At 44.5% G+C, this 16,651-nt stretch overlaps 2 protein-coding genes and 1 pseudogene across 7 annotated transcripts in view; all 3 read left to right on the top strand.

Annotated features, from left to right (window-relative positions):
* The window catches only part of NHS (NHS actin remodeling regulator), a 247,786-nt gene extending 243,256 nt beyond the window's left edge, over positions 1-4,530 (top strand). For all 6 annotated transcript variants that reach the window (XM_054628202.2, XM_077172819.1, XM_077172812.1 and 3 more), the window contains one exon: positions 361-4,530. In XM_054628202.2, the coding sequence (XP_054484177.2) occupies positions 361-985 (625 nt within the window). In that variant the 3' untranslated portion in view covers positions 986-4,530. The remainder of the gene's footprint in view (positions 1-360) is intronic.
* Positions 4,531-9,133: 4,603 nt separating this feature from the next.
* Positions 9,134-11,609, top strand: LOC143691866 (putative ATP-dependent RNA helicase TDRD12). Its single transcript, XM_077173787.1, is given in 3 exon segments — positions 9,134-9,211; positions 11,041-11,458; positions 11,461-11,609. Coding segments are annotated over 3 exon segments (645 nt in total).
* A 192-nt stretch (positions 11,610-11,801) lies between these two features.
* Positions 11,802-14,204, top strand: LOC129132138 (putative ATP-dependent RNA helicase TDRD12; annotated as a pseudogene).
* Positions 14,205-16,651: the final 2,447 nt, after the last annotated feature.

The following is a 16,651-nucleotide window of genomic DNA, read 5'->3' as shown; positions in this document are numbered from 1 at the left end:
ATGAAAAGGTATCTCTTCAATTTTAGAGTATTTTGTAGTCAGCTGAAATTTGGGATCACAACTGAAATTGAAATTTTCTGATACTGAATAGATTATGCTGCATATTATTATTGCCTAAATTTCTGTATGTATTGTCTTTACAAAGACTTGGTTGTGCATACACTATCTTGGAAGAGGCTGGGTAGTGTTGAGAGGAACTCTGCAGCTCAGTGCCATGAGACACTGATAGACTCCAATATTTTACAGAGGACTTGAGAGAACTCTGGCTAAATATGAAAGCATCTGTAAAACTCCAGAAGAGCGCTAAGCATTATAGTACAAAAATAATGTATGAAAGAGTTCTCCTTTGTGTTTTTACAGATCAAAAAGGAAAGTTCTTGGGAGAAAGGATTCTGGAGACCTTTCCGTAAGAAACAGATTGAGAGCTTCATCTGGGACCAGCAGCCAGCCTCCCACCAGCAGCACACTGCCTACCAGCAACATGCCACCAGCCAGCAGCGTGGGCACTCCCATCAGCAGTCAGAGGTCCCCCGGGCTCATATACAGGAATGCCAAAAAGTCCAACACATCCAATGAGGAGTTTAAGCTACTGCTCCTTAAAAAGGGCAGCCGATCTGATTCCAGCTACAGGATGTCTGCCACAGAAATTCTGAAAAGTCCGATTCTGCCCAAGTCTCCCGGAGACCTGACAGCAGACGCCCTTCAAAGCACGGAAGAGTCTCCTCCCACAACAAGCCCTGATGCATTATCGCCACTCTCCCCTTGCTCCCCCAGGGTCAACACGGAAGGATTCTCCTCCAAGAACTTCCCCATGTCGGCATCGTCGCGGGTGGGGCGGTCGCGGGCCCCGCCGGCGGCCAGCAGCAGCCGGTACAGCGTGCGCTGCCGGCTCTACAACACCCCCATGCAGGCCATCTCCGAGGGGGACACCGAGAACTCGGACGGCAGCCCCCACGACGATCGCTCTTCTCAAAGCTCTACATAGGCTGTGTGGGTGCCAGGACCGGGCTGCCAACACCACTCGAGCTCTTAAGGATGTCAGCGTTAGAGGCCAATGCTGTAGCAATCACAAAACAAAAGGAACAAAAAGAAGAAAAAGAGAACAATCACAGGGCAATATCAATGCTTCAAAATGTGTTTGCGTTTGGAAGACACTGGGGAAACAAAAGGACTACAGCTGTAGCTATTTATTACACTACATTTTCTAAAAGGATGAAGAAATGCTATGCCTGTTCTGTTTTCTTTTGGCTTCATTTGGTTTATCCCACTCTCATTTCCATTGTCACTGTAGATTTCAAGACTATTCACTTTCCATAGAGTTAAAGGTGACTTTGGGTGGGTTTTTTCCCAGAAGCTGCCCATCTATAGAAACAAATCCCTCACTGTAGTGCTTCCCTAGGGAGAAAACAAAAACAAAAACAAAAACAAAAAAAGAAAATGCTCTTGAGAATTGGTATTTTTCTACACTAAAATGAGCTGAAACAAACTTTAGAAAAAATTAACAAACATATGTAAATATCATATTTTTGATAAAAATTTGTAAATAGAATTATCAAAAAGTGGACATGGCAAACGATTTACTGCATAACAGCTTTGTTTATAGAAGACAAATGAATTCAATTGTAATAACTGTATTCTGTGAATACCATTTTCATATCAAACATGAAACATGGCCACCAATAACTACTTTCAGTGTGACAGGCCTGAAAGATGGCATTGAGCAGTGGAAAGCAGGAATTTTCCAACTTAGTTAAGGAAATGGAAAGGCTGACTGTGAGGGGATTAAAGAAACCATTTGTCTTTCTAAGGCAGCTCTAAAGAAGCTAACTGGAAAGCAGAGCTGGGAGGGTTACCATGAGGATTGGTGGGGAAGATGAGTGTGTTTCTGATAGAACAAAGCTGGGTCTGATGCTAAGCCCCAAAGGGTCCCACCCCACAGCCTCCCCTGGGCCTTTATTCTTGCAGGGATTGCTTCAGAGAGGATAGATGTGAGAGGAAACAGTACTTAACTTTCATATTCCTATTAGGCTATTGGGATACATAACACAGTCATAACCTGGTACCTATAATCTTTAAACACAATTAGTTTCTGGTTCGTAAAGGAAACAAATAAATTATAAGCATGCAAGAAGCGCTTTCAATTTATCAGTAAATATCTGCAATGAGTTTTCAGTGAAGCTTTCTCTTTGTGCTGATGAGATTCATGCTACCTAAATATTTACAAAAATGACACTGTGAAAACGTAGCTGGGAAATAGGTATGTGTATGCATTATTTATATTCATTGCTGAGCTGAGGAGGGGAAAGCTCCAGTTCATTGTGCCAGCCACATACAGTAGGGATCTTGTCTGGGTTTACCAGAAACACAGAACAGGGTGAGGGACTGGGTTGGGGTGGGAAAGGAGATAAATCAAAGTAGCTGCTTTGATACAAATGAAGGCAGGGAGATAAAAGCTGAATTACTTGAAGTTACTTGAATATTCTCATCTTAAAACCACAAGAACCCATGAGTTGCTTTATACTTTTAATTTTTAAACAGAATAAAACCAACAGGCCTGATTCTCCTTTGGGCCACCAAAATTTCCACCAATGTAGCCCCATCTGTGCCACTTAGAGGACAAGGCCCTCTTTAGCCAAAACTCATGCAGTTGACATTGGTTGCTGTAGTATATGGTTAGGAAAAGAGGAAAGGTTAGTGCAGAGAAAATAGTGAAGGAAGAATGGAGTATGCAGTAGGACAGGTCAAGTAGGATGGCAGAAAGAGCATTCTTTGGTATAAAGGAATCAGCTAAAAGCTGGCTTTAAGCATAATTAAAGGACTGGAGGCGGGATGTGTGAATTCAGTTTTGGGTTGGTTTTTTTTTCTTTTAATCATGTAACGCATAAAGCTGAGAGTTATTAAAAGAAGGTAGATCATGTTTTAAAGAGGAAGGTTCTATCTAAAACTGTTACAATTTCAAGGATTCAAAGCAAATCAGAACCGTTTAACATATCCAAAATGTTATTCCCCAGAAGGTCCACATCTGATGTTGTCTAGTGATTACCACAAGACATGTATTACTCAGTTTCCCACTGTCCCCTCCTGTGTAGCCTGGTTGCATTCAGTTGATGAGGTAGAGTCACTGTGCATGTGATAAGTGTGTTGGGATGAGGGGTGATCCATCAGTTGAAGGGCTGCAAAATCGTCTAAAATAGTTTTTAAAAACATAATGGGAGAAAGGTTTTGGAAACAAAAGGCTAATCACATTAGTAGCTTAGGTAGGAAAATAAGTCTGAATACAAGTGAAGTGGATGATTGAGAATGTTTTAGGACGAAATGCTTAGCATATAACAAACCACCTTCTGGAGAATATGAGAAAAGCTAGTTTAGATAATGGGCAGAAAATCCTTAGTTTGTCATCTTCAGTCATTTTCCACAAAAATTTTACCAGAAGCACTTTTACAAAATGCTTAATAGTCCTGAGTTAAATAGTCATTCAAAAAAGTAAAGAGAATACAGCTGAATTGACTTTGATGATACCATTGTTTATTACCAATCAATAACTTCACAGACACCCTAAATAAATATGTATACACTAGGTTGGTTTTTTTTACCAGAATAATGAGGCAATATTTCACATACAGAACAAACACAAAAGAATCCCACTGGAGTACAGTCTCCTTTTGCTTAATTTTCTAATTTATATTTAGCAGATTGAAACCCAAACAGATTCCAAATTCTCTGTGAACAAAAGAGTAGAGAACAAACGTGGGAGTCAGAGGAAGATGAATGGCGGGGAGACCTGTAGCATTCTGAGTGTGCCATTAAGGCACCAGAGGACAGGCCACAGAGCGAAGGGAACATCACTCACCCCTTGAGACAGGGTACAGGACGTGCCTCAGGTAACTGCTGAACCGTCATTTCAACCTACTGTTCTGTTGCTTGCACTGATATTATGAAAATTATTTCTTAAGTTATGCAGCTGTGTTCTGAAAAATAACATCTTCCCCTTTTCTTCTTTGTTTTTTTTTCTTTTTTTTTTGGCCTTTCTGTTTTTGTTGTTGTAGCAGCATAGAGGGCGAGGGATAGTTGTAGCAAATAAAGCATATGTTTGCTTTTGCCAAAGGTCAGTGATTGAGTGCATTTGCTGCAATGGTGGCAGATAGAGAAATACTGTAGGTTATGACTTAAAGAATTTTAAAAAATTTAAGAAGGTTACAGTGTAACTATTTTGGTACTAGCACCAGTTCATGCTGGCAGAAAAGACAATGGTTTATGGACTTGCATCCATTTTGTATTTTTGTAATATTTGTAAATACGAACTTTTTAAATTGTTGCAAATATGGTTTCTTTTGTAAAATGTTTTCAAAGTTTACATTAAATCCAAGCCTTTGTATATTTTAGAGCTGTGCAACACTTTAAGTCTTGTATTTATTTTTAGTAAAAACGGTGACAGTTTCATTGTGAACCCCTCTCAAAAAATGTGTTGGAAAAGTTTGATTACCTAGAAAGTGTGTATAGAAACTGCAAATAAACGTGACTGCAATTAAATCACACGTTCTCTTTACTTTCTTGTAGTGAGATGTGAAGTCTAATCTACAGACTACAAGTATGCTATTTCCCAAGGTCACCTTCAGCACATTACCATTTCAAACCTATTTAATTCTGCTTTATCTTCTACTGATTTTTCATAAATTGAGTAAAGAAAAAATGTCTATCCAAAATGTCACTGACTTTAAGTGCCCACCAGTACAACTTTGCCAGAATCTAGTAACTGCTGAATTCGCCCCATGGCTTTTACAGGTAAGAAGAAGCTGAGAGAAAAAAAGCTGGGATGAAAAATGGAGAGACCACTACTTTATCTTCAGCTAGAAAAGGAAACAAATTGCAACACTTCAGACTCAAGACATCGAGAATCCAGGGGCTGGATCTTATCAGATAAAGCAATCCTTGGGAAAAAACTGAGGCCGCCACAGATTATGAATACAAACTCTGAAGAGCAAACACTACTTCATTTTAAAATTCTTCAGTTACCAGGAGATTGAGATGTCAGGACATGGAAGCTAAGTGTTTAAACAATAGCCCCTCACAGGTCTCTTTGAAAATGGATATAAAAATGTACATCATGAAACTCTGGTTTCAGCTGTCATCTTGTAAGTAGCCTTGAAACACTGTACTTGGTGCTTAAAAAACACATATGGAAAAGAACTCTGAGATGTGCAGGTCTGGTGTTATAGAAAGCATGACAACAGAGGAACTTTGGGGAATGCTGCTGCAGGGCTATCTGCAATGGTAGTTTGCAACAGTACGAGGATTGCCCCGATGATGTGGTACCCTTAGAGCAGTCTCCAAGTGTGACTCAGCTGGCATAACATTTAACCAAATGGTCACATCGTTAATGATTATGTAGATAATTTCCTGTGCTCTTGTGTGCCTTTCCCATCCCAAAACCACAGGTAAGGAAGATCTGCAGGAAAAGTTTAGCCCATAGGGGCAGACATAAGCTGGTTTTCCATCTGCCTGTTGTACATCTCTATTTCTTCATGCTCAGTAAAGAAAATACTAAACATTAAACTACGTAAAATATACCCAGTGTTTTTTTATATATGCAAGGTGTCAGGTCCCAAGAGGGCAATCCTGGGCTACCTGGTCTGGGATAGCCACAAAATGTTGTATCCTAGAGGGCAGTCATGGACTGCCTACTCAGAGGTACATCTGGGATACCCTTGAGCTAAATTATGGTGAAACAATGCCAAATAAACAATCCAAAAGTTTTATTTATAGCAGCAATTTTTTAAATCTTATGATAGGCTAATCAGCTTGTTGCAGCAATGATTTAAATATTTCTGAACAGACCATGGATTGACCTTTTTAGGAGAGGATGAAAGGAAGAAGGAATCCACAATTGTGGATCTTGCTGTAGTCTGTTTCAAAATATTCTTGCTCTTTCAGTATTCATTACTCTCTCATGGTGGGTACCACCAATAAATCAGAGCAGTTAAGTTGCTACCCAGCAAGCCCAAGACTCATCGGGTGACTCACACCCACATGAGCATCCTAGGACTGTGTACCTAGGATTCCACCCATCCAAACCAGGGAAGACAGGACCACTCCCTCACGAGACAGGTGCTATGGTGCCAGGGTCAGCAGAAGGAAATAATGAAAAGGCTGATGGATGGTGTCCCCACAAAGAGAGGCTAGCAAAATCAGCGCTGGAATGGCCGAACTAAGACACCTGAAAAAGTGACCACAGAGAAACATGACGTAAACCTGAGTGCACCACCCCCTTGACAGACCTAGGCAGAGACAAGATTGCCCTGGAGAATGCCCAACATGGAAATTAGAAGCCTCCTCCCATATAGATGGGGGAGGGGGTCAGACTGGATTAGGCAACTCGCCAACAACATGCAAGGAGAAAACCTGAGAATCCAAGCTGATACAGTGAGGATTGGAAATTATCATTTCAGGACCAGGGCTGACCACATCTGGGCTCTGCTTGCTGCAGTGAAGCACACAAAGAAACTGTTGCTAAAGGAACGGCAAGAGAAATATTCAAATAGACTGGAGAACTCTAAAATTAAAATGACAGTAAGTCTCACTCCCTCCACTGAACATAGAAATTTAATTAAAGTAAGGTACCCCTTGGAGACATCACTCCTTTGTTGTAGCAGAAGTTGCTAAAACAAGGTACCTCTTGAGGTGTGAAGAGTGGGAATTTGGAATTTACTTAAGGCACCCCTGGAGAAGACCACTCCTGTGCATTTGTTGAACTGTGTTTGCTGCAATACTGCTTGGAACTGCAAATAAGTTTTTGCTCTGGACTATGGATCACCGTTCTGATACTAAGTGCGGTGGTAAATGTAGTTACATTGTCACATGTTCATGGGTGTTTGCCTCGTGCATATGCTTGGCAGAGTACACTGCTAGAAGAGAGACTCACTGGCACCTCACCTGGGGACAGCCAGGTGGAACTTAGCCTCAGCAATGTATGCCTTCCTTCGCTTAGGTTTTCCTGATCCATTGGCCTTGAGGTTTTTATATGGCTTTGTTTTAAAGGATTATTTCCCACACTGGATTTCTTTTGAGGGGGAAGATTGTGCATAGGAATGAAAGAATTTCCGCTAACAAATCTAACTGATGTGGAGAGACATCTCCATGAGAAGCAGTTCACTTTTCCACAGAACTGAAAGAGGACAGTATTCAAACCAAAAAAAATATTTATTGATACCACTGATTCAACTGAGTCGGGTGTTTCTCCCCTCTGAGAGGTAAACACAGACACCTAGTTAAAATGGAAACCTTTTTATACCCTTTCATGGCCAAGCATGGTCCTGTCCCCTTTCCCACTGGTTGGGTACTCAGGGACTTAACACTCTCTCCTGAATACATACTCTTCTTCTTAGACCCTGTGATTGCCATGAAGGGAGACACATCTGACCACTAGGAGATTCAAATAAATAAAATAAATATGAACCACAATATCTCCTCTTTGTTGAATCCGACCCAGTCCCAAAAGGGGATGGCCCAAACATCCTCAAGAGACACCCTCGGAAAGTGGAGGAATAGCCAGGGAACAAACCTTTTTAACAACCGCTTACTAAACTTCTTCCCACCTCTCAGCAGGGTACCCACAACTTGGTTATAAACCTCTCTCTCCTGTGTGAACAGTTGCGGGATTTGTCCTCCCCGCAAGGGAGTTCCTGGGCAGGTGCAGTCAGAGCGGCCTCCTTGAGGTTGGAGGGAGCAGCCCTCCCAGCCCACCTTGCACTTGGGCGTGGATGGATACTCCTCTTCCCGACCAGTTGAAGAAGGAGGGCTCTAGACACCACTGAGGGTCCAGCTGGGTTTATCGTAGGAAAGTCAGAAGGTCCAGGAGGGAAGGGGAGCAGGGACACCACCACAGCCTAAGGGGAGCTAGTGGCAGAGCCCAGAACAGGGCTGGGGCCAGGGTTTATAACAGGAAGAAGGTGGGTGGAGCTAGGGTACAAACAGCCAACAGGAAGAGGGATCAGAGGAGGAGTCGAGGTGGGGTGATGGTGGGTACACCAATGGGAGTGGGGGGAGAGGGTGGTCTCACAGCACAATCCAATGGGGGAATGAGGGACAGAGAACCTTCTGGAAATGGGGGAGCGGGCTACAGCTGACTGACAATCAGACTGAAGTGTACTCCCAAGGCACCTCCGCCCCATCCTCCCTGTGGTCCCCTCCCACAAACGGTCGCACGCCCATCCCGTCAGCACAGCAACAATCTGCCCTCCCCTGCGGTAAAATGCAGAACTTAAAAGGGCCCAGTGACCACCCTCAACTCCTTTCCCCTTGGGGCACCAACCCCCCTTCTTCACACTATCTGGGGTGACGGGGTGCTATGCACAGCCTATTAGGTGGCTTTTAGCTTTGTGGCTCCCAGTCTGCTATGTCACCCCCGGGAGCACCACTAATCAGAAAGTGGCGTGCTTCACACAGGGCCGTTGACATCAAGGAGCGGTGCATCTGCACCCCCTTGCACCGAAAACAACAAAAATCGTCCATTCCAGAGAAGTAAAACAACAATAACGACTCCACCTGTGAGCTCCCAGTCCATAGGGCCAACTCACCACTCTGTTGGCCCCTGGAACAAAAAACCACAGGAGAGGTCCTCTACCCCGAAGCAATCCTCCTGGGCGTAGGAGGGCTTCCACTTCACCCCTGGGAGTACCACCAACCAAAACGTGGTGTGTTCACCCAGGGGCACTGATGCACCAAAAGGCTTTAGGACAGCTGCTCTGAGAGGTGCTGAAGGGCCCCATGTTGGGTGCCAGCTGATGTGGTGCCAGAGTCCACCGCTAGCTGCCGGCACCAGGCCAAGAGCTGGCTGTTCCCTGAAAGCGGTTTGGAATCCAGCTTGGAGCAATTGCTCTATGGCACAGATGATTAGACAATGAGACCAGAGGCAAAGACAAAGTAGGGGTCTCTTGTGGAGGTTCCAAGGACATTTATTCAATGGAGGATCCAGAAACGAAAGATGAACAACACGGGTGGTATATACAGGGAAGGTCTAAGGGAGCATACAATTCTTTAACCAACAGGGAGAAGATGGGGGAAGACCAACACGTGGGGTATACATCACTTAGACCAAAAGGGTATGCAGGGGGAAGGAAACAGTTCAAATAAACCAATGGGGCCTCGAGGACTAGGGGATTTCCAAAGAGGAGGTCCAAGCAGGGGGCTGCTACAAGGAGGGATTGACAGCTGGGTAAGTGGAGTGACAGGGAACATTCTGGAATAAAGGGTAGGTCCAGATCAGGATGATAATTTAGGGGGAGGATATACCTTAGGAATGAGCTAACAATATAGGGTGAAAGGAACAAACCATTAAAGAAAAAAACACACCACAACAATCTAGTCTTCTTAAAGCCTTTAGTCACAAACATGGATGAATATCCCTTCCAACAAGCAGCACAATCCCTCTCTTCTTGGTGCCAAGGTTCTTTTGTGTTCACATATACATTTAAAGCCTGACATATCCCATCTTCCAAAGACCTGTATCCTGGCCAATATAATGGGTCTGATCTAATGGGTTCTTTAGTTCATTTGAATATACAATATTGAAGCATCCTTTCCTTATCCTTCCCATGAGTACAAGACATCTCCTCTTGTCCCCAGTCTCTGAAAATCCTCCCCAAAGGACTGTCAGGATGCATGCTCAGAGTGGAGTCTTTCAAACCCTCCCCACTCCTCTTAGTCTTCCTGCTGCAGCCATTTCCCATCTCACAATATTCCCTTAGGACTCTTGCAGACACTCAAGAACTCAAGAACTCAAGAACTCACTTTGTCTCTTCACTGGCTGTATCCCTTGCAGAATGAAGGAACTGCAGTTAGAAGGACTCCAGTCGCTTCACACGCAATTCCTTGTCTCAAATGCACATACTTAATCCTGCTCCCCCCAGGCCACACAGGTAATGCTTAACAGTCACTTTTCTTATGTGGGTCCTGTGCACCCACAGGCGTTACCAGCTATCGCATGTAAACTCTACTCTCTCCCTCTCTTCCTTTCCCCTTTTTGCTTTTAAAGTCCCCTATCCAGCTCTCACCTGCATGTCCCATGAGGTATGACCATAAGTCAACGGCTGCTAAACCCAACAGGGTACACCTTCCCCCCAATCTTGATGTCCCACCCTGCACAGCCAGAAGTTAAGGATCCTGGACAAGCCTCCAAATTCTGAGAAATAACTATTTTTCCAATAGAATTGAGAGGGGACCAAGTTTTGAAGCAAAAATTATTTATTAGTACCAACAAATCAGCTGAGTCCAGTTTGTTTCTCCTCGAACAGGTAAACACATACCATTAAAATGGCAACCTTTTTATACCCTTTTGTGGCCGAGGGGGGGCTTCCTGTCCCCTTCCCTATTGGTTGGGTACTCAGGAACATACACTGTCACCCAACTGCCTACCCTTCCCCCAAAACCTTTCCCCTCCCCTGCATCCTTTTCCCTCTTTTGGTTTTAGCTTTAACTTTGCTTCTTTATGGTTCCCAACGACACTTAACAGGTCCAAGAAACAGATCAAACCACATCTAAACTACAGATAACAAGAAATAGAAAACAAAATTAATGCTTTTTCTACTTCTACTCCGTATTCCTTTTGGGCTGAAGCAAAATGCTATTTCCTCTCTCACATCAACTAGAAAACTATTTTCAGATGTATAGGACATTCTAAGAATCTCTAAGGATATAGTATTCAATGCCTAAGTAGTTAAGTTGATTTACATATTTAAAAGGCTGGCACAGGACTATTATACTATTAGTAGTATTTAATGTTCATCCTTTAAATGTTCTCCTTTCAGGATGTACCTCTTTTTTGGTACTCATTGAAGGCTTACTCAGCAGCAGTCAGATGCCCTACCAGTTGAAGTATCCCACATCTCTCACTCTGCTACTTCACTTCTTAAGGGGTTTCTTGGTACCCAATTTAGCCTGTACAGCTTCTAAGGACCTCTTCCCAAATAATTCTTTTCAGGGACTGCTTCCTTACACCCAGACAAAATGTTGACCTAACATAACAAAGTTCCTCTGTTTCTGTAGATAACAAAAAATAAAGGCAATTCTGGCACTCTTGTTACGTTAGTTTTAACAGATGACTGCCTGCAGTCTTTGGGAATTACAGATGCAACTTGTGTGATCCGCTTCAGTCTTGCTTCTCCAAGAATCTTTGGTCAGTGTCTACGCAGCATGACCGACAACTTCTGGAATATGATAAAGGATTCTCCTGTAGATCAGGAACATACAAAGACAGAGTCAGCCATTCTTCTGCAGATGAGGAAAATACGAAGGCCCTATCATTCTGATAACAGAACATGTCAGGCACCTCTGATTCTGCACTATTTTAAGCACACAGAAGCTGAAATTCCACAAGAACACCATGGTTTTACTGTCAAGATTCTCAAACCTGAAGATGAGAAACTTTCAAGACCACTCTGTGCCTATCTTAAAATATTTCATGTTTGTGTCCAGACTGTCTTCAAATTAATTTACAAGTAAGTGCAACTCAGAATGTACCTGATGAAAGTATACAAATATCAGAAAGTGTGACAGTACTAATGCCTAAACATTTTTGCTTACTGTACATTTCTCATATCCTTGTAACTTTGTAGACTACTAATACACAGTTATAGCCTCTAGGATTCTTCCTACCCTTTTCCCTCACTTCTTAGAACAGTAAGCTAACCCTTCTACTAAATTTAGGATTCTCTTTAGTCTTTTTAATCCAGCAAGGGCACTTTGTTTTGCACCACATACTGCAGCCATACTAAAATGAAGGGCTAAAAATTCAGGGGAGCGCTCCAATGGGGCAGAACCTGGGGGAAAATGATCAAACTGACTGCTCTTCTAACTTGACAGTATCTGTTAAATATATCAATTAACTGACATTATAAAAATTGTACAAATCTGTGCCACTGCACACCGGAACCCACGCTAGCTCGATTCACTTCGGCCGAGCAGGGGGTGTGGGGAACTGCCTTGCTGAGGGTAAAGCCAGAAGCAGAACCTTAGAGCCAGCAGTGCTCTACATGGAAAGACAGTGTTCCTCAACAGCAGGGTAGTGACTGGGTAAAGCAGGTAGAGAAAACTCTCTACTGATGAAGCTCTAACCAGCTTATTAGTGTTGGACTGGTCAGGACACTGACAGCCCCAAGCACCGCTGTCCACAGGGTTTTAAGCCACAGCAGGATAGGGGGTGGACACAAATTGATATCCAATAAGGTGGCACTAGAGGCGGAAATAAGGGGCAGAAACCAACCAGGATAGGGGGAGGAGGAAAGTCTCTCTTGGGGATTGGTCTAGGTGGAGAGTGGCGGGGAATGTTCTGGAAAAAGGGGCAGGGTTGCCTTGACAAGCAGGGAAGACGGGCCAGGGTTGCCTTTATTGGCAGGGAAGGGTATGGGAACAAAGAGATGAGATACCTTGAGGGACAGATGGAAGGGAGGGTACAATTTAGGAATTAAACCAATTTGGGGGGGATGAAATGGAACTAGCTTTTAATACAACAAAAGGAACCACAACAAATCTGATTCCATTTCTGCCCATAACCATGGGGGCACCTGGAAGCTTCCATTAAAGATCTGCTTTTTGTATTGTCTATATTAATGTTGTCTGGAAAGTTGCTGCAGTGTGATGCCATTTCCTGTTTCACCTATCCTAACCCCTCAGGTGTGCCAACCTCTCCTTTCCCCTTTGCCCTCCTGCTAAGAGCTGTCCATCAATCTTAACATTCCAGCAAGGGCATCGTGTGGTTGGCAGAAGTTCAAAAGATGCCCCTCAGGTCCGGGCTCATTGGCCTGTCCAAGTGTCTGTATCCCTTGAGCCTTCCCCTCCTCACACCTGGTTGATCCTCACCTGTCCCTTCCCCTCCCCCTGTCCTCGGGGCTTAAAAGGAGACGAGACCATGCGGTCAGGATTCTGTTGGGAGCTGTTACAAGATTCAGAGGTCTGTCATCCTGGAATAAAACTGGATTACAACTCTACGATAGAATCCTCTCCTTTTCTCTTCACCGTCGCCTGAACCTTTTCCACCAGAGGTAAACTGAGTTTCTACTATGCCTGGATTTGTTCTGAGTGCCCAGCTGCAACATCCAGCTGGCCAAAGGTATCTCTGAGGTGAAAAACACCACAGCTGCGCCTTTGGTCCTGCACCAAGGGTCAGACGAGGCCAGGCACATCCCACCTGGAAATATTTGGATTAATATTCCATAGAAAGTGTTTTTCTTTCTCAATTCAGGCAACAGCACTGCCTCTCCACATTGTGAATGCAGCAAACTTTGGTTGAGTAATAGATAAACAATAGTGCGGAGAAGCTGGCATATTACTATGTGAGAAAACCCCTTTTCAAAAGGTTCAGATGGTAGCAATTCCACCAAATGAAGAAGAAAATTTTGTCTTTAAGGTCACAGTTAAATATATAGATGAAGGCAAAATAAATCTACTAAACAAAACAAGTTAGTAGCTACTAACTATAAAAGTTGCTACTAACAAAAGTTTGTAGCAATCAGTCGCTTCAACTACTAGACAGGTTTAAGCACCTTCCACCTCTGGCTGAGGAATTTGTAGTTTATAAAGTGAAACCCACTGACAATGAAACTGAATGGAACCCAAGGGTGAGCCATTTTATTTATCACAAAAGTAAACTACATCATGCAAAAGGAGCACAGATCCTGGCAAATACAGCTTGGATTTACCCAGTGGTCCGGGTTACCAGCCTTTCCAGTATGAAGGTGTGGTTTAATGAATACAATATTCCTCCTGAGATTCTGTCTACAGATCTGGCAACTGACAATCCAGATCATATAACAGAATTCAGAAATTGTGCAAACACACTCAAGTATTGGATCACACAAAGAACTTGGAGCCTTTACTGCCTGCAGTGCAGAATTCCTACATGTAACTCCAACATCAGCAGCCCCACATCACCTCCTGTGTTAGTGCATCAAGCAGCACTCAGCAAGCAGAAACATAAAGCAGGATACAGCTGGTCTAGAGAATGCATCCAATCCACAGAATGGCAATACAATAAAATTCTACTGAAAACTCTTAATTCTTCTGAAACTACTTCTAGGAATCATCCATGTGATGGTTTAGCTCAAACTAAGGAAACAGAAGACTCTACATCAGAATAATGTGCTTGTTCTGGAGACAAACTTTATTTGCCTGACCTGGAACTGCATCAGTCTATATTTGCAGAAAATCTACATGCATAAATTACAGTAAAAAAGCTACTATAGTTCTCATAAAAGAGAAAAAAAGGAGCATGATGCACATTACTACAGAACCAGAATACCCATATGTCTTTGCATTTTGAACACAGAGCATGAAGATGAAAGACTTTTCTAGTCAGTATTGCAAAACTGCATTTCACTTCTGCAGAGGCTGACGAATGGGTGACTCCTCAGAAGACAGTGCTACAGGAAGTGAGTTTGGAGATAGATCTTTGATAAGAATTACACATTTCAAAATACTGTCTCTTGCACCATGCAAAGGAAACAGCTGTAATTCTTAATTAAAATGTTACAAATTAAAAAAACATTAAGGAGTATTAAAGAGTCAGAAAGTGAGATAGACTGGTGGAACCCAGGTCTGACCACCCTGAGACAGCAGCAGCCAGCAGAAATAATTCAAGATCAAGGGGATCGATCTATCCATTTCCCATCAAGGAGAAGGTAGCAGCTGTAAAGAATGGAGCAAGGGAGGGTAGTCCATGCTGGGGACAGCAAGCAACACCCTTTTTTCCCCACCTCATTTCCCAAGGTCCCTCTGCACAAGAGCAAGAGGTTTTGCACGTGGAAAGCCAGCCAAAAGCTGAAGAGAATAAAGGTCCAGTTGCACTAAAGGTGCCACCACCATCAGAAAAGAAATAAGAAAGCCTGTTGGTAAGAACTGCAGACCAAGGCAACAAAGGGAATCTTGTGATTGATGTCTATCTAGTACAGGCGGCCTGATTAAATGAAGCCTATGGACAAAGCCTGCTCACAGGCTCTTGTTCTGCTGGAAAAACAGCACAAGCTGCAGGTGATTCAGGAGACTCCTGGACCCAGGGAACCCAAGCTCCCCCACAACACTTCAATTTTACCCTCAGACACATGCCGCCCTCACCCCTTGAGACCCCCCAGCTCTAAGGTCTCTCCAGCACCTGGCCAGGATTCCCCTGGTCCTCAGTAGCAAGGTGCCCCATGTTCCCACCTTTAAACACACTCCTGACTCTGGGCCTCCTCTCCACTTGCTGAGCCATCCAGTTTTACCTTTATTAGTGCTCACACATTCACTCACACACCTGCACTCCAGAACTGCACCACGGGCACATGGGCCCTCTGACGTGTCTGACGCCCATACACAAATGTATGCACATATCCCAGAGAAAAGCTAGAAAAACATTTACTATCACCAGAGTCTTATTCCTCCCCAATTCACCTCAATCCACCCCTTTTCCCTGATTTTTATTAACTTCTTAAACAGAACTTTCCACACATCTCCTTCACTTTCTTTAAAAGCTCTTGGTTGAACCTGCAGGGATTGCTCTTCTTTTGCCTGAATTGTACTTTCTTTGATCCTGCAGGCTGTCGTAGGCCACTTTGCTGCCCCAAGCCATGAGCAGATCAGGTCCCATAACCACCCACATCCAGTATTTTTACACTGTGTCACTGTACTGGGACATTGGAATAGGCTGCCCAGGAAGACAGGGGAGTCACCATCCCTGGTGGTGTTTTAAAACATAATGTAATATTACTTAGTGCCATAGTTTAGCTGATAACATGATGTCAGGTCTATAGGTTGGGCTGGATGCTCTCCAAGTTTGTCTTTTCCAACCTAATTAATTCTTTGATTCTTCCCACCACTCCCTGAATGAATAACCCCAGAGAGATTCCTGTGCCTGCAGGGTAGAGCATGAGGACAGCCATGGGGCATCTGGGCAGGGCATCTTCTGGCCCTGTTGATCCTCGGCCCTGAATCAAAAAAATAGGGGGCTCTGCAGACCACCATAACTTAACTTGTTGATGTGCTAAAAGAACCAGACGGGTTTATACCCTGAAACCTGGAGCAGTGAATGGCACGGGCAACAGGCTCTGCCCTCATGCAGGGCCCCTGGGAGCAGCTCGGCAATCCCGCATTCCCCAGGGGCCCAAAAAAACTGCACGAACCGGGGCTGGCTGCCCTCAGCGTGGCCTCGGCCAGCACGGAGTGTGGGAGCACCAGGGAGCCGAGAGGGGCGCGGAGAGAGCCCGGGCATTTTCCTAACTCCAGAGCCGCGCCCGGCAGCCTATCTCCGGCGGGCTGCTGGAGGAACGGGCCCGCCGTCGGACTAGCTGCTCCCAGAGTGGGCCAGCTGGCTGCTGCGGGAACCCAAACAGGGCTGCTGCGGGAGCGGGCCGAGTCCCAGCTGGGTGGGTGCTGCGGGAACCCAGACAGGGCTGCTGCGGGAGCGGGCCGACTCCCAGCTGGGTGGGTGCTGCGGGAACCCAGACAGGGCTGCTGCGGGAGTAGGCCGACTGCCTAGCGGGCTTGCTGGCTGCTAGGGGAGCGGACGGCGTGGCCGCACACTGCGGGAGTGGACTCGGTGGCTGTTCGGCTGCCCATTTGGCTGGCTCGCTGGCTGGAGGACCACTGCATGGCTGCTGAAGGAGCGGGCGGCACCGCCCCCCGCTCC

Source organism: Agelaius phoeniceus, chromosome 2 (genome assembly GCF_051311805.1).
Source record: "Agelaius phoeniceus isolate bAgePho1 chromosome 2, bAgePho1.hap1, whole genome shotgun sequence".
NCBI lineage: Eukaryota > Metazoa > Chordata > Aves > Passeriformes > Icteridae > Agelaius > Agelaius phoeniceus.
This window is presented reverse-complemented; position numbering and strand designations above follow the sequence as displayed.